Genomic DNA, 26962 nt, shown 5'->3' on the forward strand with positions numbered 1-26962 from the left:
ATTTACAGACACCCCGAAAATCTAAGTGAAAAAATGGTGTGGCAGGCTAGTCCATGTTGCCAAAATTCAATTCCTGCAACTCAAAATGCTTTTCAATATCTCGTGTGGCCCCCACGTGCTTTTATGCATGCTTGACAACGTCGCGGCATGCTCCTAATGAGACGACGGATGGTGTCTTGTGGGATGTCCTCCCAGATCTGTCAAAAGGCATCAGTGTGCTCCTGTAAAGTCTGAGGAGCAATCTGGTGGCATCTGATGGACCGAAACATAATGTCCCAGAGGTGTTCTATCGGGTTTAGGTCAGGTGATCGTGAGGGACTGCCTGCATACTCTTGCCACGAGGCCGGGCATTGTCGTGCATCAGGAGGGACCCAGGACCTACTGCACCAGCATAGGGTCTGACCATGGGTCCAAGGATTTCATCCCGATACCTAATGGCAGTCAGACTGCCGTTCTCTAGCCTGTAGAGGTCTGTGCGTCCCTCCATGGATATGCCTCCCCAGACCATCATTGACCCACCACCAAATCGGTCATGCTGAACAATGTTGCAGGCAGCATAGCATTCTCCTTGGCTTCTCCAGACCCTTTCACGTCTATCAAAAGTGCTCAGGGTGAACCTGCTCTCATCTGAGAAAAGCACAGGGCGCCAGGGGCGGACATGCCAGTTCTGGTGTTCTATAGCAAATGCCAAGCGAGCTCCACGGTGCTGGGCAGTGAGCACAGGGCACACTACAGGACGTCGCGCCCTGAGGCCACCCTCATGAAGTCTGTTTCTGATTGTTTGGGCAGAGACATTCACACCAGTGGCCTGCTGGAGGTCATTCTGTTGGGCTTGGGCAGTGCTCAACCTGTTCCTCCTGGCACAAAGCAGCAGATATTGGTCCTGCTGATGGGTTGAGGATCTTATCCAGCTAGAGTAACTGCCTGTTTCCTGGAATCTCCTCCATGTTCTGGTGATTGTGCTGCGAGACACATCAAAACTCCTGGCAACGGCATGCGTGGATGTGCCATCCTGGAGTATTTGGACAATCTGTGCAACTTCTGTAGGGTTAAGAAATTGCCTCATACTGCCAGTAGTGATAATGACTCCAACTAAAGCCAACACTAGTGGGAAACCAGTCAAAGAGATCAAGAGGCCAAACTTGAAATGGCCTCCACATGCAAAACCAGTCCTGTTTTGGGGGTCGTCTCATTGTTGCCCCTTTAGTGCACTTGTTGTTAATTCCATCAACACCAATGCAGCGGAAAGTGATTAACAACCCCCTCTGCTACTTAACTGACCAGATCATTATCAGAGAAGTGCAATTTAATTCATGCCATACCCTGATAAAAAAAAATTGAGCAGTGTATTATTATTTTTTGAGCTTAATGTAATATAACCATTATGTTGGACTCATATATTTGCCGAATGTATTTAACTATGAATATTATTATATTTAACTTGAATGCATCAGTTTTGGACAAATTTGAGCAGAGAATTCTGAAACTAAGGCCCAATGTCCCCCCTATTCCCCAAGCCCTGAACCCTCAAAGACTTACTTGACGTCACCTAGTAAGTGATTGGGTGCAAGAGGCTGCAAGGGCTCAAAATGCTATAAATTGTAATGGCACGGCACTTTGCTGCATTATTGTGTTTAAACATACACCTTCACTTTGATTTGTTCCCAATATGATAATGAGAGGAGGCCAGTAGATGTGGAAACTGATGTTCAGACATTGCAATCAATCCAGAGCCATTGTCACGAACGCCTGGGACACACTGACGCCCTGAAGCGCCGCGAAGTGCCACAATGTCACAATGCTGTTCACACTAGATGCGCATTTTCTCCATGCCAGTCATCAAGCCTTTTTACCTTCTCTGAGCTTTCTTTTTTCACATGTAAAGCTGACATGGTACATAAACATGGCATAGGCTATATTTACGCAACTTGTTGCTTCAACAACCTTCGCAACAGCATCCTAACATAACGTGACAACATTTGGCTCTTTGTTGACGTAGTCTTTGTAAAATACGTACACAACATTTGTTGTGTAAAAATACACAATATTTTACTAGTGCAAGATTACAGTACATGTTACGCCACCGCTCACTCAACCAGTCGTGTGTCGGCTGGACTAACGAGCTAGCAGTGGCACAGAACAGACACGTAAGCTTATGTGACGAGACTGAATAAAACACAAGTATAAAAACTAGTGCTGTCAGTTAAACGCGTTATTAATGGCGTTAACGCAAACCCAAATTAACAGCGTCAATTTTTTTATCGCGCGATTAACGCTCTTTTTGACCTCGCAAACGTTGTCGTTTTTTTTCACATTCTGTTGCAACAACCACTGACGTTGGAAAACTACAATACCGCACCGGATCTAGCTAGACCGGAAACAAAACAACAGGCACGGCACACACACTTGTTTGGGCTTGCGAGCCGGCTAAAGAGTAGTAGCAGAGCCCGTTTACAGATATTAGACATTCTCTGGTAGTAGGCTAACGTTACGTTTTGAGTTGATTGCCAGCGCCTGACGCCGAAATGGATGCCAATAAGATTCTGAATGGAAAGTTTACTTTTAAAAGGTTGCCAAATGGTTCCATTGACAAGACCAAAGTGATCAATGTGTTCTGTTGTTGTGAACTGAGCTATCATCGCAGCACGTCGTGGAGTCTAAAATACAATTTTGATGGCCAAGCACACAGCTGATGCGAATTCTCCGCCCGCTCGTCAAAGCCAGGCGATTGCAATGTTGTTTTCAATTAAAAAAAAAACATTTGCACGAAGCAATCCGAACCACTTTTCTATGTTGATAAGAGCATTACAATTTGAAAAAATAATGGATGAAAAAGAAATCAAGGGACATTCAGAATAGACATTTTTTTGCTATTAATTGCGATTAATCGCGAATTAACTATGACATTAATACAATTAATCGCGATTAAATATTTTAATTGTTTGACAGCTCTAATAAAAACACACCAGGGACACTGACAACATCAGCAACCCTGCACAATGCATTATTATTTTAATGTAATCTTTCAATTCAGGCTTGTCACATTTAGGGTTGTCCCCACTTAATCGACTAGTTGATTTTCTGGTCGATATGCTCTTGGTCGACTAAGATTTTTTAGTCGAGCTGCCATATGGCAGTGTGAGATCTGATTCCCGCTTGTGTCATCATTGCTGAATTAACTTAATGTTCAACAGAAATTGTAGATTATATTTTTTAAGACAAATAAACCAACTCGAAAAATATCTAATTTAAAAGAAAAGGTGTTACTGTTTTCCTTTTCATTAATCTGCGCTTTGTTTTGGTTCGGTATTTTGCACATGGCACGAGCACAATTGGCTGCAAAACTACAAACTCTGCCATAGCCTACTTTGTCGGTGTTATTAGTCAAAATGGCAAAGAAATATGTGGTATGGCAGCATTTCATTAAAGTACATTTACAAAGTACCGTTGACTCCAAAAACGATGAATGCAAACTCTGCCAACAACGGTTTATTTTTCATAGTTCGACGTAGAATATGATGTAGCCTACCACCTGAAAAACGTAAGTTGGTCTAGCCGTACTCTGCTCATGCTAACGCGCTGGGTTGAAAAATCAACATGCCTATTAGAATCACATCCAAATCAAATGACATTATCTTCTCCGGCCAAGACAACAACATCTTTCTCTGTGGCACCGTTCCCCACTCAGCTTCTACGCAAGTTTGCATGCTGCAAGTTTTCAGGCAGCGCTCTCTGATGATTTGCATGTTAAACAAACAATATTTTAAATTTGTAGTACATGGTAAGAGATATTAAATACCATCGGCATTCGGTTACAACAGGACTGGTGATACGAGTCTTATTATTGACTATTAGCGGCTGAATCTGCAATGTCCAGCAGCCATCGAGTCAGATCACGAAAATGTTTGACCGTTTTTTTTCTTCAGATTTACCAACGCTAGCGTTTAATGCTCCTCATTTACATAAAGTTGAGCCTTGCCTTCCCACAATGCCCTACACGAGCATCAACGCCGGGTTTCATTGAAAATGAATTGGAAGGTGACGCCGACGTGCCAGCTAATCGCGGTGCTTCACAGCCAGTGTGTCCCGGGCGTCACTCTGTATCAATTTCAGCAGCTACAAGTCCTATATTTGCCATTATAGCCTCTACACGGAACAGTAGGAAGTCGGGACATAAATCTTTGTTTACAACGAGGTTGGCCAGCCTGGCCAAGTCTCTGGCAATTGCTCTATTTATGTTGTCCGTGACAGCAAGGATGGATGCAAGGCTAGCATAATCAGCAGCAATGCACTGAAATTGCTCATTTTATGTATTGGGCTGTTAAACTCTCTCTACTGCAGATTGATAATACAACCAGAACTCAACTAAACGTAATTTTTCTGTTAGTGAAGAGGCGGACTAAAACACTTCAACGATGGTAGGCTATAGCAGTCTGTTGATAAAGGCTAATATTTAATTAAATTGCGCGGTTTGGTCCGGATTTTACCATTAGCGGAACTGAAGGTGTCAGAATAAACACACAACACACTTGATGGTTGTTGTGTGTGAGTCTGGCCAATCATGAAATCGCTGTGAGAAAATGTGCTTGGCTACACAGCCGGCACTCAAATCGATATCACGGTACTTTGATGGCATACGTCACAGTGACCTAGCCTCGTGCCCTAGTAAAATGTAAAGATTGAGGTTTAACAATTTACTTTATTAGTCAGTGCATTCAGTTTGATTGATAAAGCCCATAAAAATCTACGCAGTATCCCAATCAACGCTTGTAAAATCAATGCAGTTTAACCAAAAACACAAACCAATGCCCGTAGAATTCCATGTCAGTGCGCTCTTCTGAGCTTGCCTAAGAGCCACTGCAGCGCGCACACAGAAGTCCAGGTGTTGGACTCAGCACACAAGTCAGAATTTAGGTAGTCATTACAAAACTAAAGAAAGTTTCTAAATGATAGGCCTAATGATCATCTTATTTTGACTAAAACATAAAAACAATATGACATGAAGCTCAAAAAACAGTATTTGCGCTCAAATGAATGCAAAGAAATGTGCGCGCTCGCATTAACTATTGATGTCCCTGCCAAAGCTGATATCAAACTGGCATCCCTGAACTGTTGTATAGTGGGTTAAGCAAGGGTAGTTGCTATCGCCGAGTGCATTGTGCGCAGCAAGCTTGGAAGAAAAAAAAGGGATATGAATAAGGGCCTGTGCCCCAGTAAAGCTTTATGTCTAACAACGCCCTGGTTCAACTGCCTGTTTCGGCGCATTAAAGTGCTGGGTTTTCTTAATGCCAGTTTCGTACCGTTCCTAAAAAGCCATTTCCTCAGTATGTTACCAGTACTGGTATACTGTGCAACACTACTACCCAGTAGCACAGACCTATGAGGTGGAGAGAGTACTAGCCAGGGTCTGACAGTCCTTGTGAGGGACGGCACCCTCTGGGTCTACCCAGCAGACCAGCCCTCCTCCCCCCAGACACGCTGCTGCACCAACGGTGCCATATATGGTTTTGAGGGGGGTCAGACACCAGACCCTACATCAGGACTCGCCTGCATCTTCAGCTGTGTCTCTGACAATGCCACTCCCTCTCTGTGGACTCCGTCAGCTGACTGAAACACATACCACACACGCAGACGTATGCACAGACGCACACATGCACAAAAACATACATTGATGCACAGACGCACATAATAAGAATGCAATGTATTAATTTACAATATTATAATAATGTATTCATTTAGCAGATGCTTTTATCCAAAGTGACAGAGCACAAGGAAATTTGAACCGGCTTTTTTTCCCTCAGCATTCAAATGCTCTATCACACATACATGCACAAGTGCACAGATGCACACACACAGAGACAACTTGCTACATTTCTCAGCATTGCAAAAAAAGCTTTGACACTCACTCTCCACATTATAAAAATAAAACTGATACATCAGTCAGTGCTGGATAACAACATTGATGGTTACATTACATTGACCAAAAAGTCAGTTTTTGAGGCTTACTTGACGTAATACCTCCCCAGCAAAATCAAACCGGATCAACAATGACTGCTGAAGGACAAGATCTGTTAAAGCCGAGGATAATGAAAAATCTCAACTGAGAGAGGAAACACAAACAAAATAGCTCTCCAACCAACCATGTACAACAGGCCTCACACCTTCAGCACAGACAATCACTCCAATTAAATTTCAGCTGGTAGCTGGTGAACAGTGAGCACAAAATACTCGAGGCTCCTCATCTGAAGGGGGCTCTCCTGACGAGTATGCATGCGTTAAACATGGGGTTTAAAGAAAATATCGACCGCAGACTAAAGAAATTAATAAAAAAGAGACAGAAGATGCTTGCAACAGAGAACTAAAAGTATGAGGGGCATGCTTTGGAATGGAAGTTTTTTTCAAATGGCAATTCAATGTGCAAAGTGGAAATGCAATCTGCAATTAAGTTTGAATTATTTTGAATACGATTTAAAATGATAGCTTATTACATATCCTCAGGTTTTTTCGACTGTTTATTCAAATGGAATGCATTTTTTCAAATGAAAATTCAATGTGCTAAGTGGCAATGCAATCCGCAATTCAAATAGAAAAGTTTAAAATAGCTATTCAATGTCAAAATGCCAATGTAATCCTCGATTCATTCAATGTGGCAGCGAGAAAGTGCCCCCAGTCTATTGCCTTAACATTTACACTTTCAGCAATAAAATTCAAATGGAAATGCAATCTGTCAGTGATTCGTCAAGACGGGTCTTCAGTTAGGACGTCACCTCGTTTCGACATTGGCTGTGGCTGGCTGCGGCTGGATCATTAACTCTATGGGCTGGAGGCACCAATCTGCAAGAGTTTCCACTTGCAGTCGGGGAGGAGTTGAAAACGGGCCGTCAATCGGACGTGTTCTGCTTCCCGTGGTTTGCTGCGTTAACATCAGGCATATGAGTTTAGATAAAATGTCCTACTTATATAATGTATTTAAATTATTTAGTGTGCTTGGAATCAATCACATTGTAAGCTTCCTTTTTAAATTAGGCTAACTAATGTGTTTTTGTATTAATATAAGATGTATTGTTTTTTAGGGTGACTTTTTGAAATTATGTCAAGGCAGGGGCGGTTCTACACGGGGGCCTACAGGGGCCAGGGCCCCTGTAAAAATGTCCCTGGCCCCCCCTGTGGCCCCCCTGAGCTGACTGTAAAAAATTTAAAAATAAAATAAAGAAAACTACTACTACTTCTTCTAGTAGTCATCATGAAATGAGGAAGGGGCATTGCAGCCTTTTTTTCCCCAGTAAATACAAAAGTTAGAGAAGCATATCAAGGTATTGAGAGAGCTGAAGAGCTGGAAGAGGGAGAGCCAGAGCCGTTTGTATGATTTTAATGTAAAGCAAAATTTAAGCATTTAATGTTTAAATATCAGTTGTTTGTTTTTAATGTGCCCCCCTGATTAAACACTGGCACCCCCTTGGCCCCCTCAGTAAAATGTGTCTAGAACCGCCACTGTGTCAAGGGTCTACATATGAAAAATAGCAAGATTGGCTAATTCTGGCACATCTACAGTCATGTTCGTTGATGTGCACTGCCCATGTAAATAAATTAAAGTTGATTAAATAAATAAACAAAATAATACAATTTCAGTGCACTGAAATTGGTCATTTTATATATTGGGCTGTGTTAAACTCTCTCTCCAATCTGCAGATTGATAATACAACCAAAATTCAACTCAACATAGTCTTTCCGTTCGTGAACTGACGGACAAAAACACTTTCTTCCACAATAGTATTGCAGTCAATAAAGGCAAAATTCAATTCAATTGTAGGCCTACGGTCCAAATATGAGCTATAGCTAAACTGAAGGTGTCAGAATAAAACACGCAATACACGTGATGGTTGGTTGACTCCGGCCAAACATGTGTCATCATCAGACTGTGCAGTTGCTTTGGAGAAGATGCGCTGGCTGACCCGCCGGCTACTCTCGAATAGCTTTCGCGGTACTTTGATGACACACGTCACAGTGACGTGACGTTGGCGCCGTCTCAAGTTGGACAAAAATTCGGACTAGCATGCAAGTCACCCGCTTATCGGTGCCACATGAAGTCGAGCACACCTATTAACAAAATCGCCGTGGCCAAAGTGAAGTGCTGTTCAATGTTATCAAAGTCACTGAGTGAGGAAGTGACTTAAATGAATTGAGGATTGCATTGTCATTTGCACATTTAATTCTTATTTGCACATTTAATTACCATTTGAAAAATGCATTTTAATTTGAATAAAGAGTCAAATAAACGTATATATGATACGTATATGAATTCACACTGCATTACCATAGGGATGCAACTGGTTTTAGCCTGTTTTCCCTGCCAAACCGACATTCCATAAACCTTATAGAACTGTAATGTATGAGGGAGAAGAAGAACACCTTCATTATATTGATTATGAAGCAGAATACTCTGCATCTGCAATTCTCTCATCTAATGTTCTCCTTCACAAGGCTGTGGAGACATTAGTGCTGGTAAATGTGATGTATTACTGCTTGAAGAAAGAAACACAAATCAACAAGCTCTCTGTGTTCATTTTCTTTTAGGAGAAGGGGGGGCGCAAACCCTTACATGCGCAGTATTTAAGACAAACACAGTTTGGACATAAGCTCCTGGATATCTTCAGTCTGCCACAGTCTGTCAAGTAAATATAGCTGGCAAGCAAGATCATTAACACCTCAGAGAATGTGTCAACATTGAACAACTCAGTGATTCTTTCAACCATAGCTCTGTGGAACGGTTTTGATTAATCTCTTCAATGGGCAGAGATGTGGCGGCATGCAGACTGATTCTGAACGGCAGAGCTTATGCTCTCCTCCTCCGTTTCATGCTGTGTTTGGCCAGCCTCACCAGGCCACTCCCCCTCCCACTCATTCAAGTGGTCCATACTGGACCAGGTGCTGGGACAGGAGGAGAAGAGGAGAGGGAAACAGGAGGAGGAGAGGAGAAACAGAGGATGGTAGGATAGTAGGTGAACAGGAAAAGTTGACGGTGACACAGTAGGAGGTGAATGGGAGAAAAAGGAGGAGAATGGAAGGAGTGGAAGAGGAGCCGAGGAGAAGCTGATTGGACAAGGGGAGGACTGGAAGAGGGCGGAAAAGGCAGGCAGAGAGGATGGTAAGGCAGGAGGAGGAGAGGAGGATGAGAGGATGGTCGGACAAGAGGAGGGGAATAGGATAGAAAGAGGTGAGGAGAAAGGGAGGAGAGGATGCTGTCAGGACAGTAGGAGGATAGACAGAGGGGAGGAGAAGGGGAGGAGAAGGAGAGGATAAGAGGATGGTAGGACAGGAGGATAGGACAAGGTATGCCTGAGAGGAGTGTAACCTGGTTCTGTCGAGCAGAGGCTGCAGTACAGACAGCTCCCTTGCCACCATCACGGGAGCATTAATGAATTCAGAATGGATCAACTGATGACTATCAGATTTCGCTCTACCAACTCACATCAACAAACATCTGCGAGCATGCAGCAGTTCCACAGAGGTCTACATACACACTGCTGATACATCCTACCAGGAGTAAAGCTTATGTAGTCAGAATTACAGTCATGTTTTCACACTCAGCATCAGACCATAGATAGAAGAGATCATTTCAATGATGATGAGAGCTCCTAAGACAGGTGCTGTATATCTGTAGCCTTTGTGCTTAGGTTTTTCTTTGTTCATGTCTTCGAAAATACATTATTACAAATGGGTCATAACTGATCATATGTCTGTTACCGATTGTTTAAATACCTGATAAGCACTTCTGTCAGGAACACATAGACATTTACCGCATATCAAGTGTTTGAAACTGACCTCTTTACAATCCTTAAACAATCCTTTAGAATAAAACATCCCCTTCTGTAACTGCCTATTTAATGTACTCCACAGTCACTCCACAGCCAAAAGACTTAATATACAAAAACATCAATCACACAGCATGGACTCTGTCCTGTAGTCTTGCAGGTGGTCTGGACAACCCCTCAGCCACACACAGTGCTAACCCTCCAGCTGCACAGTACAGTACACATGCATGCCTCCAAAGCTTCAACTTGCATGTCAACATTGTCCTATGGACCCAAACAGTTGACCTTCCTCCCACCTTCACTTGTTATACATTGCTGCACATGCAGTTGTCACATACAGTACTGCATCAATAAAGGCTTTCAGAAACCCTGAATTCTTTTAAAAACTTTATTTTTTTGGGGGGGGGGGGGCGTTTTTCTGAGATTTGATTTATACTTGAAAGACATAAAAAAAGACTTTGGATCGTTGATCAAAAACATATATATATATTACCCACCTATTATAGATGTGTTTTTTTTACAGTATACATATATTTACTCAAGAACATAAACTAATACGTCTTTAGTTTATGAGTGTAAGAATATGAAACCCATTCATCTGGTCAAACCTTCAGAGACAAACCAAAAATTATCATTCTAGTAACAGAGCAGTTTTTCAGTAGCATTGATCTTTACAGTAAATTAAAACAGGACCTCTAATAAAACAACACTTCATAAAAAGGCTAATTCTCTTATAATTTATAATTATATTTAAACAATTTCTTTCTATCAAAATGATGGACTTTAATGGTTATGTATCTCATATTTAGTTTAAATGATTATTATACAACAAACTGTTAACATTAACAACAAACACATAATTCGTCCCTTTATCATAAAGTTGTGGAAATGCACTAACAGTACGAATCTATTTAAATCTGATTGTAATTACTAAAATCGTTACTATAATCCCTCAATGGAAAATCTTGCCTTTTATTCTTGCCTCGAATTAGTATAAACTAAAAACAAATTAGAAAAACGATCTAGGCCTTAGTGAATTTAAATTTGTTTAATATAGATGCACATTTACATCTTCACTGTACTATGAATAACTAATTGAAACTATACTTCAGAATTGCATTTCAGAATTTTAAATACTTGTTTTATAAGTGTGATAAGGTGATAAAATAATTATCCTTAACCCTGTTAATAATCAAGCATATATAAAGGAAAGCACCACACATTTAAGGTAATCGTTCAAAAATTATTTAATCTCCAATGCAAATGATTTTCATTCAAAAAACATTTTGAATGTTTTAGAAACCAATGATGATTAAAAGCATATTAATCTTTTTGAGACAGGAACAATATTAAAAACAATGGTTTAATTCAATAAAATATTAGAAACAATCAGAATTTAAATAACTCTTAATGAGGTGACACTTAAAATAAAATCTATATCAATAGGGGGATCAAATGACTTGTTGAATGAACATGTTCTAATAAATGTAATAATCTTTTATTACAATGCTTTGAATAAGACGGACGTCCATTAGCAACATTTATCAAATTACTTTAAATGCAGTCAATTGTGCAGTGCACGCTATGAACATTTTAATCTAAGAGACAGATCTGATTTGGGGTGGTGTATTGATTATTAAAAGACAAGTATTAAACAATAAATTACAATGAAAACAAGTTAGACAAAACTGCCCCATAGTCACAAAACCTCTGCCAATTACAATGCTGGAACGCAGCTTTATTGCAGTTGGCAAAATAGAAAATCTATGTGTTATGAGTAAATCCATAAATGTAGGTTTACAATCCATTATATTTCAATTAAATAAGTATCCCAGCAAACAAGGAAACAGTTCCAAACATCCTGCATATTGACAGGGTGTAACTCACCACTAACACACATATCTAAATTAGCCAACCATTTGACGTAGTATGTTGATGTTATAAACTGATATTGTGACTTCTATCTATCCATATGTCATGTATGTGCGAGGTACGTACATTCAAACCCCGAGAGGCCTTTCAACTGCGTTTTCTCTTTGCTATATAATAATAACATTTTCTCCTTTCAACTTAAGGCGTGTGTCACGATGCCGGTTTTTCCTTACACGCTATGAAAGCGCTAGTGCTGCAGGCCGCAACCATGTGTTTCAGGCCCTGCATCATGGCAGCCTCTCCAATCAGACCTGTGACCACTTCCATGTCACGCACATGCCGAGTTTCCATGGAGAGCAGCGTGGGGCCTTTGTTATACGCTTACATACTTTGAGTATTAATCTGATCAATTATATTTCAAGATATCAATTCAAATGTCAAACATTTTGATCTCTCAAGTTCATCCAACGGACGGACAAGGTCACAAAATAAGGTTAATTTCACACAAATGAAATTCTCATAGGCCTATTATTAAGGAAATTCTACCCAAAGTTTACGTGAGGGGGAAAGTTGGCGAGTAATTACGTTAAGCCTGGGTCATGTGTTAACCTTCCATAAGGGTCTTGTTTGTTTACCTTTATGTTACGCAAAAGTCTATTTGGTACTGCACTAAATCTCTGAGCATTGAACGGCGTAGTTGTTTAGTGTGCCATACTAACTATTTAATGGTTCATCTGTGTATGTCTTATTTTTCATTCTGATAAAAGTACAGGCAGTAAGACTATGTTTGATATAGCATTTAGGCTGCTTACACGTGGATGGATAAACGGAGGAGGCTAGTCTTGTGTAACACAATGCTATTGGGCACCTAAAGGAACAATCACTTACAGTTTGCACACACGTGCACGCACACACACAGATCTCTCTATCTATCACACACACGTGGTCTTTTGTGATCGGTATGCAACACATAATACATTGCAGTGTTTCTACCAATTACTGAATAAATCGAAGGCCTATATCACCATGACACTTCATAAAAACACAACTTACTGCGCTGTCCTCCAGTGGATTCAGACTATAAAATAGATGTAAGATATGACTAACTAATCAATAAATATATATGTTTGCTAGGTTGAGTAGTGGCAGGCAACTTGTAAAGACTTACTTCACAAAATAGGAATATGAAGAGGACTTACACAATGCACCAAAACAGGAAGTGTTTGCTTCAAATTGCTCACCCATTTTTTAAACGCAGGCCAACATGACATAAGGCTATAAGGCTATGAGCAATGTTTCAGTGCAGTTACGCTAACTTTAACTTACACTTTTAATATATTTGTTAAACAAAATACTGTCATAAAGTCTGCATATCAATAAACACAACGTGCCCAATGCAACAACAAAAGCATGTTCCCTTTCCCCATGTCATGTATCAACTTTTAACGCCAATATTTGTAAAGATGGGTTAGAAAACAGATGGACAGCATCATTACCTTAGTTTTTTGGGAACAGAGTAGTCTACCTCAATCACCTTTCCATGTAATTCAACTTTACCTGTAAGGGAGGAATGCACAGATCAGCATTATAGTAAAAATGATGTTGGAATTGTGAGATTTTTGTTTTTTAACTCATTAAGTGAAGTGATACAGTAACCATTTAACTAGTTAACTAACAAATCATCATTCTCAATACATTTAATTTGGGTCAAACTGACCCTTTGCATGATCGTTGTCTTGGTTACCATCAAATAAAAATATTAGCTATGTGCAACTTTATCTATTACATTTCAGAAAATCGGCGCCAAAAGCTTCACGAGCTCACGTTTAAAAAACTTAGGATGGGGAATTGGCAGCCATGCTTTCCACTCCCATCACAAGCCATCATTGCAATGAGAATTTGTTTTTCCTTTAAGAATGCCTGATGAAAGAGGTGAGCGTTCGAAAGAGGAATTACTTTGTCTCTTAAAGGTAGGCGTACGTCTTATGGATAAAGTTTTTGTGATTTGTTGTACTGCGAGGTTTCATCGACAGCGTGTGTTCCTTTTTCGTTACGATGATGTTAAGTAGCCTGGCGCAGCTCGAATTTGAAGTCTCACCTCGTCCCCCCAGCTACCTGTTTATGATCTCGTTCCTCCGGACCCTCATCACCTACCTTCAAGACACCTCGTAAAAACATACACAGACATCATAGGAACATGGCTGCGACACGTTTTCTCCGGTTACTTTGGTTGGTTCTTTTCAATAAAATCAAGATAAAAAATAACTGAAAAATAATTATGCCTACCCGAACATCAGACCATCCCATACATTCCAATGGGTGACTGCAAAGTAGCGCCCCTTAACTGTATCCGAGTCTACCAATACAGGCATTATGAGTTAATTAGCCTATATTGCAATTAGCCTGTTTTCCTTTGTCATGTAAAGTGAACATATTCATCTATGTGTTCGATAATCTGCGCGATTTTTATATGACCATGACTGAGTGTTAATCTAAACTCTGGCACTGATCTAAGAGCGCAATAGCCAACCGAGTCCCGAGCGAAATGCTGGTAAGGTGATGATAATGAGCCTATTTCAAATTTCTTTAGCCTACTAGCCTAATAGTTTTGAACTCTGACTGCCTTGTGCCTGTCTAAAGTGCATCATTCCTTTTGTGTAGTAAGTGTGCACTTACCGGAGAGCGTCTCAATTGCTTTTATGGCCCAGTTCTGGTCGGGGAAGTCCACAAAAGCATAACCGGATTTAAGCAGAACCTGCTCGGCCACTGGTAGCTTCCTCTCGCCAAAGAGCTGCTTCAAGTCCTCGACAGTGACCGAAGGACTCAAATTCCCGACATATAGTTTGTTCATGATCTAAAGGAAACTCTCGATATGGACTCAAGTCTAGGGGAAACGAAACCAAGTAGCCTAGAGTAGAAAAAATTACAAGAAAATAAAAAAATAAAAATCTGCTGAAAAACATCAATCACCCCCCAGATGTAGACGACCCCCAGCTCCAACTCCGCTCCTGGTCAAACTCTGTTAACTGGGATTGAAAAAAAGGGTCGTTACGACGTTACTCTGGAGCCAACAAGCACCGCCTCTAAATAAAATCTCCCTTAAAATATATACTTTGTGTGTGTGTGTGGGGGGGGGGGGGGGTATTGTGTACCTGCGCATCCGCCAATACACACACGAGGGTATAGAAGTGACATCAAGATCATTGGAGAATTTAATCATCAAGGGTTGGGCCAGAGAGCTGCAGAGGTTGTACTAATTAATCTTTCTACTGCACAAATCAGAAAGGGTGCCAATTGATTGGTGTGGGCCTATAGGATTCGAAATGAAACGTGGCTGGTAGGCTACTGTAAAACCCTTGATAAGATTACCCATTGTCACAGTTCAATAGGCCTATTTACTGATCATTGGTTTGAGACTAGGCTATGTGGCGCTTTCGCATGGTCGCCTGAAAGTGACAAGAAAGCGTGGCCTAAATTATAGTTGGCCTACTCATAAACATTCTGTCCACAACATTACAGTGGTATTACATGTTCATTCTTTCACATGTCATATTAGCTGCAAGACGGGCCGTTGCAATCTGTCAACTGTCAAGTGGTGATGATGACTGAGCCCCTCGCTCATCCACTCAAAGACCATCCTCCATCTGGGTCCAAAACCATAAAATCAGGTTAGAAATCATTAAAGGGGCAATTGACTGGGTTTTTGGGGTATTTCACACTGTTCCTTAAGGTCTCCGAATAGGGTGTGTAACATTGGTTGGGTTGAAAATGGCCCGGGTGCTGTTCTATGCCCTCTGACAGATCCTCTGAAATGTTCCCGGGAAAAAACACTAGCTTTTCTCCTTTTATGGTATGCTCATTAATATTTAGATAAGATGCGCGCTGATTGGTTGGTTATCAACGAGTGAAGCTGGGAGCAAAAACGCAACACGGCCAACAGCAGCACTCGCTGAAACACCGAAGTTGGAGACTTGAAATAAAAACGCGCAAATAAATCTATTGTGTCTACACAACACTGTTTTCAACAGATTGACTATATATCATTTGAAATGATAACATTACTTGTTTCCACTTCTGTTGTTGAAGCAAACTGCAGCTTAGCAACCAAACCATATCGTGATTCTACTCGGCTTCAGTTAGCTAGCTCTAGATATCTTGCTGAAAAATAACATGACAAAGATCTGGACAAACATGCATCGTGAATTGTAGATTTTCATTACACAGGTTATTTATTTGAATGAAACACAGTCAGGAACATGAATCAACGTTAGCCCCATTGCCAATAAACTAAGCTAAATTATCACACATTCTATGCTCTTGCGTTAACTAGCAAGCTAAACTTGTTTACATGCCTACAGTCTAGGTGTTACTAGTAACAGTTACTAGCAATGCTAACGTATCCTGTATCTAAAACCTGCCTTTCTCCAGTTCTTTCAAATAGATTATCTAGACAGGCGTTAGCAATAAGCCAGACTGCAGTTTGTTTTCTGGCTATTTTTTTGGAAGCTTCCCTTCTAATGCCGACTACAGCTAGTCTAGCTAGAGTCATTTGATGTGTGTAGAAACGTTCTACCTGGTATGCTATATACAGGAAACGTTAGCATTGCTAATAACTGTTAGCACAACATCATACTGTCCTTATAGCTTGCGGTTGCAATGAGCATACGGTTGGAACAGCACCTCTTTCCAGGTTCAGCTTCCTAGCATATCCTGCTTGAAATTGTCCAAGGTTGTCAAAACTGTCTTGGGTGAAATGTTCAGAGCAAATGAATGATTGAGTGTCGAACTTCGCCGGGATCTTCTCATCGACAACAGCAGCCATGCCTGTTGAATGTTTGGCTCCTTGGGAAGACTGTGAGTGTTAGCTTTCCCTATACAGCCTGGAACACAGCATTTACGACCGTGGTCCATTTTCAATATTCTTGTTATAATTCAAAACGTTCTTCTTTGTAATTCCTTATAAGTAGCCTACACAGAGCAGCGCGCAGCTAAACTAGTATCGGAGATAGACGCTACCTCGGGCTGGTCTGGATGTAAATTCTGGGGCGTGACAAAGATACAGACCAGAGCCAATAAGAGGGCGATCACCGGTCCTACGTAGGACCGGTGGCTTTGTTGAAAAGCTAGCGTTTTACAGCCAAATTTTTTCTTTTTGAGATTTGAATAGGAAAGAGGTGTCAATGGACTTTGATATTTACGGTATGTTCAGTTTACCCTCCGAACTGTCGTTTTTCAACAATGACAAGGTAAAATCGGTTTTGAAGTCAATTGCCCCTTTAACGTCAAGGACCGGTTCAGTTGTCCAGGGACCATGATGTAAAACGTAACTTATTTTGGGGGTTTAATGTTAACACATTATGAATTTTATACAATTCTAGACAGACAAACTAATTAACTACCTTTACAAGAGTCATTTGCCTATTTCTTTGAAACATTTAACAATGCTTAATTGATCAAATTGGACGCTGTTTCGGTCTTCAGCTAGTATCCACGATGCAGACAAAGTTTATTGTAAATATTTTAGTTCTGCCACTTTAATTTAATTATAGCCTCGAGTCACTTAATGGTCTAAAATCTACAATTTTGGGGGAAAGAAACATTTGTAGCGGCCTATTCTTAGCATGCCTTTAGCAAAGATCCAACCATGTTAGAATAACATATTTACAACTTTTAATTGGTATTGACGGTAAAGTCGATCACAACCCGTGGTGGGCATAGCATAGTTAACATAGGGGTTGTTTGTGTTGTGTTCCAGGCACTTTTGAACAAGAACATGGGTAGTGTGTCATGGAGGGTTGTACCATGTGGGAGGAGCGTTTGTGACCGTTTCTTCATATGGCTTGTGGCTGGCTGGCTGCCTCGGAACGTCACTGCCACCCAACCTTGTGGAGGGAACGACGATAGCAGTTCTCAGTGCCACTGACTCTTTCCACATGGTTCTTCCACAGGCTTCTGACCTGGTTTGCTTTATTTATATGTAATTAATTGCGGTGCACTGGCACATTTAGGTCATGTTTTACATAGTACAATCACTACCACACAACACAAATATGAGTCCTTATACTTCCTTACCCATATTGTCAAAAGTGATTGTTTCAATTTATTTTGATGACAAACGCATGATGCATTTTTATAACCAACTAATTCTTACAGCTGTTTAAAAATCAGTGGAAGAGTTTAATTTTTGAATTTAATTATGCATTTCTTCATGAAGAAGGTAGAATATACAGTAACAACTCCCCTCATTTGAGGGTCTGACATTAGAGGTTAGGATCAGTTTAGATTGGAGAGGATATGACCAGGGGGGGAGATGTTGTCCTTCCATTGCTACCATACCCAAATGCTTCAAGCAATTACGTTTTTCAAAGCTTAATGACAACATTTGCACAAACAAGTTTGGTGTTCTCTCACTAGCACAAAAGCAAAACACAGCAATTGATATCTGAAATCAGAGTTTATTGCACAGACTAACATGTAAACACAGGGAGGGAAAATAGAAGTAGAATCTATTCTACACAACACACTTGAACCTTCTGTACAAAACAGTAAATGCACCACACGTCTGTGTAGGGCAGGGCGGTATGACGGTATATACCGGGCGACGGTAGAAATGTGTCTACCGGGAGAGATTTGGCTATACCGTTTCAACCACGGTATACTTTTATACTATATTTTTGTATTACACGTGTCAGTTAAATGTCTGGTTGTTGTATTGTATATAAGCCATCATATAAATCGCATTCTTGCAATATTTAGAATTGTTGAAGAATATTTAGATTTTATTTGATTAGCGATTTTCGTTTGAGCTGAAGCACATTTGCGTTGGTCTGACGGAATTTTCGATGTGGAGTGTATTTTGTCCAAGCAGACCACATTCATGCCGATGCTAATTAATTGTATATTTGATGACCCATTCTGCAGGTAACCAATTCGATTTGTTGTTCAAGTTTTATGTCTCCTGCTGTAAAATTATTGTTGTAAAATTACACTGGTGGCGTTGCTAGCATTCTTGATCTAGGATGACTAGTGAAGGCTAACTACTTACTTACTGAGAGTGAGGTCATGCCGGGAAATATCAAACTGAGGCTTTGACGTATCGACCGAGCTTTAACAAGGTTGATACGCCGAAACGGAAGTTATATCGATAGTAAAACTCAGACTGATCGCTTTCGCTCATTTGAAAATTTTCGTCGGAGGGCATTACGGAACTGTATTGACCTGTGAGCGGATGGCATGACCGCGCATCAGCCAATCGGAACGCTCGTACTCATAACTTTGAGTCTTTTGGTTTTAGCTAAAGTGTTGTCTCATGTGAGGCTGTTGTTTTTGTTTGTAATAAATAATCGAGTGTGATGATGAAGTACGGTATGGTTATTTTGTTCCATTTCTTAATTGAATTTACAGAACAATTACTATACCGTGATGTATACCGTAACCGTGATATAAAATTACTCATACCGTGATAGGAGACTTTGGCCATATCGCCCACTCCTACGTCTGTGTATACAAATTAAAACAAGTTGGAAGAGAGGCGTCTCAATGGTAAACCACAAAGAACGTTTTTTTTTCTTTTAAATTAGTAGTCGGGAGTCAGATGGCTGAGCGGTGAGGGAGTCGGGCTAGTAATCAGAAGGTTGCCGGATCGATTCCCCGCCGCGCCACATGATGTTGTGTCCTTGGGCAAGGCACTTCACCCTACTTGCCTCGGGGGGAATGTCCCTGTACTTACTGTAAGTCGCTCTGGATAAGAGCGTCTGCCAAATGACTAAATGTAAATGTAAATGTAAATTTAACTACCAAAATTCATGCAAATCTTTGTCATGTGCAATTGAGAAAATAAAGGACACATGGTCAAATATTACGAAACCATTTTCATCACCCAAAGGCAGGGGTGTCACACACTTCAAAATTCACTACCGACCTGCAAACACTTTTTTGTCTTCTGCTAGTTTTCTACACAGGGTGACCAGTGTCTAAGAAGTTGTGAATGACGAGTCATGTTCCGCAATAAATGTGCAAAAATGTATTTTTAAGTCACAGACACGGTCAGTCATAGACAACGGTGTGTCAGCTGTAACAGTTGCTCCCGGCAATGTCGTGGTAAGTTTGAGTGCACGGGCAGCGACTCTATGACATGACGAGCAAGCACTTTCTTACTGCTGAAGGCAGTGGTAGCTTCCTCAAGCAAAACGCCAGGCTCTCTTAGTTTCTTGCACCAACTGCCAAAAGACTCGCCGTCTCTACCTTCTTCTATCCACGCCCAGCGCCATAAATTTTTTAGTCATTTGTTTATATTACATTTACATTTAGTCATTTAGCAGACGCTCTTATCAAGAGCAACTTACAGTAAGTGCAAGGACATTCCCCCGAGGCAAGTAGGGTGAAGTGCCCAAGGACACAACGTCATTTTGGCACGGCCGGTAATCGAACTGGCGACCTTCAGATTACTGGCCCGATTCCTTAACCGCTGAGCCACCTGACTCCCTATTTATGGGTAGGACATCATTAGCCTGGCTCTGCCCTCCTACGTACTTCCGCTCAATTTTTCATTTTGCTTCTGTACTAGGTCCGGGACTTTTCTCAAATCAACTTTTTGTAGGTCCAATCAGCGAACAGAGGGAGTGGCTGAGAACGATGACGTTGATGTTGTGCGCTAGTTTGAGTTGTAGTTCAGTAATGGCGGTGGAGAAAGATGCGAGCAAAGCCATTCAGTCCGTTGTGGCAACGCTGCCAAATATCCAAAAGTTAAAGCTGGAGCAAGAACAATCTTGGCTGAAGGCCGATTTATACTTCTCCGACTCCGTTACTGACAGACGCACGCACGAGTCGGACCGATTGGTTGAATTTATACTACTCCGATAGCTCTGCGTGCTGAAAGCAATTCACTGGCATAACAGTAGATAGCACTGCACTGCGATGCTAGCTAGGTTATCGAAAAGTCGGAGCAAATTTACAAATTAGCCGTTTCATCAATAAAACAAGCACATTTTCAGCAACTACACTGCCCATTTCTGGTCACATTTTAATTCAGATGCTGATTTACGTGTACTGTTTAGCTGAAATATGAATTGTAAAAACTTACAACAATGGCAGTCAAAGGATTCTGTTTTTCTTGTTGGTCACGGCAACCTCGCCCCCGCCCCTGACTCAAGCAGTTCTTAATACGGACCAATCACAGCCAAGGGGTATCCGTAAAATGACGGACGCACGGACGGATAGTCAGGAAAATCAGGAGGTGCGTGCAGAGCTCTGCGAGGGCCTCTGCGAGGGCACGGAGAGGGAGTTCCTTGACGGAGAGGGCATTCCCTGTGTGCGTGTACGTAAAAACGCAGAAGTATAAATTGGCCTTAAGTTTTGTTGGTGGCCATGATGTTGTGGCCCACCTCCCCACGGGGTTCGGGAAAAGTTTGATTTTCCAGTTACGGCAGCTAGCTCTGTTACAGTAGTGGTGAAGGAGTTGGCTAAGGCAAACGCTAGCGATTGGTTATGGTAGATCAGAGTGGCTCTGGGCAGATCCAATAGTTTCAAACTTCAACAGAGTACCCGGCTTCAAGGAAGTTAACGCTTGTCAATGGAGCGATCCCAGACCCTCTGTACAAATTAAATTTACAAGGGTCTGGTTAGGACCAGGCTAGGACAGGCTTCATGAATTTGCGCTCCATGCTTTCACCGACAACTTTCAACCTGTGTTGCCAGGACCCGCCTTGCTCTGCTTCTGATAGGCTTGTAACGTTAGTTTTAGCTGCGTTCCTCGAATATGATTGGTAGAGGAAATCAATTGACTATATTGAAAATATTAAACCGCATGCAAGAAATCAAAAATAAAATTTCTCATGGCCGCACGCCGGACATCCTGCACGGTACCAGAATACTTTAATCCCTGCGAGCAACGTCAGTATGTTGCCAACAACTAGACGGGGAGCTGCTTGCAAGGAGCGAATAAGCAAATTCACGTGAATTTTGTCAATGCAATGGTTTCTAGTGTACTCATCAACAGGCGATCAGGTGTAAATCACAATGGCAATGTTGCACGAACTTTGGTCGCAAATTAATTTATCTTTTGAGGCAACAAGCGAATTGCCTGTATGTGTGAAAACAGCTTTATTTGGCACAGCGTTTTAGTTGTTTTAGTGTGTGTTCTTTATATGTATATAAAGGGCCTATTCTTAGCTTGCTTTTAGGGCTTTTTTAATCTAGATTCATATTGTTTTTGAATTCAGTAATTTTTTATAATTTGTATTACTGGGAAAGTTAACGCGTTAATCGTGGCGATCAATTAGAAATGTTTATCCTGTAGATATTTTTTTTTGCACGATTAACACAAGACCACTTCCTGCTGTGAGTGCCAGAGCCAAGTCACCATGGCATGATGGAGAAAGATAACGGTGGAGTTTTAGGAGGAAAGTTTACACTCAAAAAGTATCCTGATGACAATTTGGACGAAACAAAAGTGGTGTGTACAATTTTCAAAGCCAAATTAAAATACGACAACAGCACTTTGTCTTTAGTTTATCATCTAAAAGCTTAACACCCGGGCATTATTGCCGGTACTAGCGAGCCTACAGGATGAGCATGCCAATCTACGTTACTGCAGTACACCATTGACCAAACATGAAACTGAAAAGTTAACCGATGTTCTAGCTAAATAGATTGCTAGAAATTGTCGCCCAATTAACACTGTAGCAGACAAGGGACTAAGAGAAATCATTCAAGTTGCATCAGAGACCTGTCTTACAATACCCTCTAGAAAAACGATTGTTTTAGTATACACAACTTATATGCATAGAGTTAATATAACTAGAGACAGCTACTTCTGTCTTCCAAGATGCCCCATTCATTTCTATGAAAAGTGCTCAGTGGCGCAGTGAGGCAAGCGAGAGCTCCTAACGGACTGCGCCATCTTTCCAGACCGACTCGTCCGGTCTTGCGCAGAAGCTTGTTCCTAGCTCCGAAACTCGTGCATGCTTGCAACTAGCTGTATACGTCATACTTTGCGACAACCAGTCGCGAGCTTGTGAGCTGGAGCTAAGGCATTGCAGAAAACTGTCAGAATATGGTACAAGTCCGATCAAGAAGCAGATAGCCTACATGAACTTTACGAAAATCAATACTATTAGTAATGTAGTATTATACGTGCAGGGCCTATACGTTGTTCTTTTTGCTTTGTGTTTATAGTTTAACTGCTTATGTATTGTGTCGGATAAAAAAACTGTAAACCTGAATATCTGGCTCCGTCGTTGTTCTAGCTCTGCAAATCAAATTAAGCCTATACCTTTGTTACTATTATATTGATGATGAGTGTTGTTTACCATTACTAGCTTATTGTTAATGCCATCGTTGTGGTGTTAACTGACTATGAGTTCTAACAATATAACGACCATAACAATATTGACATTATCAAACATGATTTATTAATTTTTGTCTTTGCCTCAGAATAACATGTCAACAATATATAATGACGCCGTAACATGCCACGATATTATAACTAATTATATTAGGCTATAAATTACGTTTGTCATGCCATGAGCATAATAGCTAGGGTGACCAGATCCGAGTTTGTCAAAAAGAGGACACTTCATCAGAAGAATGCATTCATACAAATGAAATTACAAAAATGACATCGATGGCTATATGATCATTTATTTCTTGGACCTTAACAAAACTGCTAAAAGTGTAAATGTTCATTAATCTTTTTTTTGTGCCATTTAGTCCAGTGCTTCTGCGGCTTTACATATAATAAATGATACATTCTTTAGATGGCCACTTATAAAAAAAGAACGAAAATTAAGACACTTTCAGTCCTCCTCGTGTGGTTTGGCATATTTTTCTGAAGACTGAATCTTTCCCAACAGTTGACGATTACCTATCAAGTAGGCATGAAAGTCCTTGCAGGTCATGTGTTTGAAATTGTACTGGGTGCACAGAATCCCCTTCAGTGATTCAACAGACAGGCGATTCCTCTCCTTGGTCCATTGGGCTTGCATCAGTGAAAAAATTCTCTCAACATTTGCATTGTGAGCAGGTATTGCAAAAAAAAACTGTGCCATCTTAAGTAGCTCTGAATGAAAATCTACACTTTTTGATCTTCCCAAGAATTTGGTCCACCTTTGGTGTGCTTGTAGATCACTGAATTCTCCATCACTGTTACTCCTCTCAATGAATTTCTTGAGATTGGTGACCTGATCAAAGCACTTTGTATCATCGATTTCTACCCCTTTTTTAGGTGCATGATACAGCCCTCAACATAATTCCAGTCAGGCAGGTCACTCAGATCCATCCACATGAAAGTGGAGAACTCTTCCATGGGTGCCATCCATCTCTCTAAATAACCAAGACACGCACTGTACAGGCCCTGTACTTCAGCACTGAAATGGTCACACCTTTGACCAAATCCATCCTTCTGCTTTTGTGCCAGCATACCCTTGACTTTAAGAGGCATGAAGTTGTGTGCCTTGCGTTCCTGAAGCATGGTGTGGACCTTGTCTATAATTTTCTTTACTTCCACAACTGAATTGTTCTCCCTCTCCATCTCCTGGATGTGCGCTTGAAATATACACATGAGTGAATGCATTTGCCAGAGGTAGATCTCACTGAACTCATCTTCAAAAAACTTCTTGAGCAGCATGGGTGGTTTTTCCAGTGACAAAAAGAAAGCTTTCAAAGCTGGATACATCTGTAGCAATCTCTCAATTCCTGGGAATAATGAAAGCCATCTTGTCTTTCTGTGAGAGAGGAGAGTTCTTTACTCAACTTCAGCAAACTCACAGTACTCCTTCAGACTCTCTGTGCGCACAGTGTAAATGTGGAAGTGTTGATACATTTTAAAGATGATGTTGTCAATGTCAACATCCAGTGTGTCTGCTCCATGGTGAACACAATTGTTCAGTATGTGTGCTGGACAGCCCACGCCAATTAGAGACTTGTTCTGCAAGGATTTTTTTAAGTTTGCAAAAACATTCCTTCCTTCCTCGGGACGCCGGATTCCCCCAAAGTTTGTATTGCAGTTGTCACCTGTAAATGCGATACATTTCGAAAATATCCCTTTATTTTCCAGTGTTTCTTTGATGTATTCTGTAATAGTGTCAGCTGATTCATTTGGGGTGCTTTTAATTTCAATTAATTTACTTTGCAGACCACCATTCTTCCAATCAAAATACTGAATGAGTAGAGGGAATAGTTTCTCAGCTCCATGATTGCTGCCATCAGTAGACAAGCCACAGTACGGAATTTCTTCAAGTGCTTCCAGAGCAACTTCGACAGAATGTGGGGCTATCACGGCATTAACAATGGCTTCTGTCTTGGTGCGAGCACTTGACATTTTTTGAGCTGTCCCCGAATCAGTGAAAACCTTTCTTAGCAAACTAGATGTGCAGTCCATTGATCTGCAGCTGTTGTGATGCTTTATTGTATGAAATGCAAGGGTCCCCTCTGCAGCCGTAACAGCAGTGTTTGTTTTGCTCACCATATAGTCTGTCACTTTACTCGATGAGCTCTCTCCCCTTGCTGCAATTTTGTGTTTTGAAGAGTGCATGTGAGCTTCCGAATCATCACGGCCGAGGGGAAAACATGCATATTTTTTTTGGAGTTCATCCGTGAACTTGCATTTACGCTTCGGCATGGCTGCAGATGTCATTTGCTGTTGTAAACAATGCAACTAGTGGAGGCGGCAAGGTGCTCAGTGTTGCCAGATTGGAAATAGCGAAATGTCGTACCAAAGGCTCAAAAGGATCGTATTTGGAGGATAATTATTGTGCATCTGGCAACACTGAGAAGGCGGTCGACCAATGGCAGTTGTCTCTATACAGCCAGAGCTCGCTCAACAAGTAAGCCGTAAATTGAATTCCCTGTTATCGTTTCATCCCGCTCCACAGTCTGGCACGATTGTGTAGATGCCAGACTGCGGAGCGGGAATCATTTTCTAAAATACTTTTCGTGGTTCACCTTGTGGCCTAAAGGTGGAACGTAAGGGAGATTCCCTTTTCAAAACTTGTAAGGGCCTAATAACTAGTTTGTGAAAGTCCCAGTGAAAACACAAATATCCAACGAGGCAAAATCCCGGGCGTTTTTGGAATCCCTGCCAGACGCATTTTTTAGGTCTCGAAACGAGGACATGTCCAGGTAAAAGAGGACGTCTGGTCACCCTATAATAGCGTTCATTACAAAATGGTTAAATCAGCTTTAAAATAACTGAAATTAACTCTACAAACAATCATGTATGTGCAACCATTTGTAAAACGTGCTACAATAAAGGCAGGCAGCTGTAGATTATCAAATCCTTTCTCCTTCTTCTCATTCAGCTCAGGAAAATCAGCGATTTGCTGATGCTCCCTTTTGTGCTCGTTCATTGTTCGTATCCGCGAGCACGTTTCCAGGCAACTTTTCTTGACGTAAGCAAATAAATGGGCTGCTAGTTTACCCATTTCGGATTGGTTTCAATCTTATCAAAAATCAGGAAAAATTATTCTATGAAAAAGCTAGTAGTATGAGCCAGGTTCGAGAATCGAACAAAAATTATTGGGGGAGATAGTTTTAGATATGTTGACTGGAGTTAACACACATCAAATGACTCTAGCTAGACTAGCTGTAGTCGGCATTAGAAGGGAAGCTTCCGAAAAATAGCCAGAAAACGAACAGCAGTCTGGCTTATTGCTAACGCCTGTCTAGATAATCTATTTGAAAGAACTGGAGAAAGGCAGGTTCTAGATACAGGATACGTTAGCATTGCTAGTAAATGTTACTAGTAACACCTAGACTGTAGGCATGTAAACAAGTTTAGCTTGCTAGTTAACGCAAGAGCATAGGTAGAATGTGTGATAATTTAGCCTAGTTTATTGGCAATGGGGCTAACGTTGATTCATGTTCCTGACTGTGTTTCATTCAAATAAATAACCTGTGTAATGAAAATCTACAATTCACAATGCATGTTTGTCCAGATCTTTGTCATGTTATTTTATAGCAAGATATCTAGAGCTAGCCTAGCTAGCTAACTGAAGCCGAGTAGAATCACGATATGGTTTGGTTGCTAAGCTGTAGCCTAACGTTCTACCCACCTAAGTCAATCCAGTTTGCTTCAACAACAGAAGTGGAAACAAGTAATGTTATCATTTCAAATGATATATAGTCAATCTGTTGAAAACAGTGTTGTGTAGACACAATAGATTTATTTGCGCGTTTTTATTTCAAGTCTCCAACTTCGGTGTTTCAGCGAGTGCTGCTGTTGGCCGGGTTGCGTTTTTGCTGCCAGCGTCACTCGTTGATAACCAACCAATCAGCGCGCA

General features: G+C 41.0%; 1 protein-coding gene and 1 long non-coding RNA gene across 2 annotated transcripts in view; one reads left to right on the top strand and one right to left on the bottom strand.

The window, feature by feature from the left end:
• The window catches only part of igf2bp2a (insulin-like growth factor 2 mRNA binding protein 2a), a 216486-nt gene extending 201696 nt beyond the window's left edge, over window positions 1-14790 (bottom strand). Inside the window, exons 1-2 of the mRNA XM_047018081.1 lie at window positions 14361-14790; window positions 13181-13241 (exon numbers count right to left, since the gene is read on the bottom strand). Of these exons, the coding sequence (XP_046874037.1) occupies window positions 13181-13241; window positions 14361-14535 (236 nt within the window). The 5' untranslated portion in view covers window positions 14536-14790. The remainder of the gene's footprint in view (window positions 1-13180; window positions 13242-14360) is intronic.
• Window positions 13420-26962, top strand: part of LOC124466295 — a 34331-nt gene continuing 20788 nt past the window's right edge. The window contains exons 1-2 of the long non-coding RNA XR_006955915.1: window positions 13420-13654; window positions 15241-15352. This is a non-coding gene — a long non-coding RNA (uncharacterized LOC124466295). The remainder of the gene's footprint in view (window positions 13655-15240; window positions 15353-26962) is intronic.

Source organism: Hypomesus transpacificus, unplaced genomic scaffold (genome assembly GCF_021917145.1).
Source record: "Hypomesus transpacificus isolate Combined female unplaced genomic scaffold, fHypTra1 scaffold_90, whole genome shotgun sequence".
NCBI classification, from domain to species: Eukaryota; Metazoa; Chordata; class Actinopteri; order Osmeriformes; family Osmeridae; genus Hypomesus; species Hypomesus transpacificus.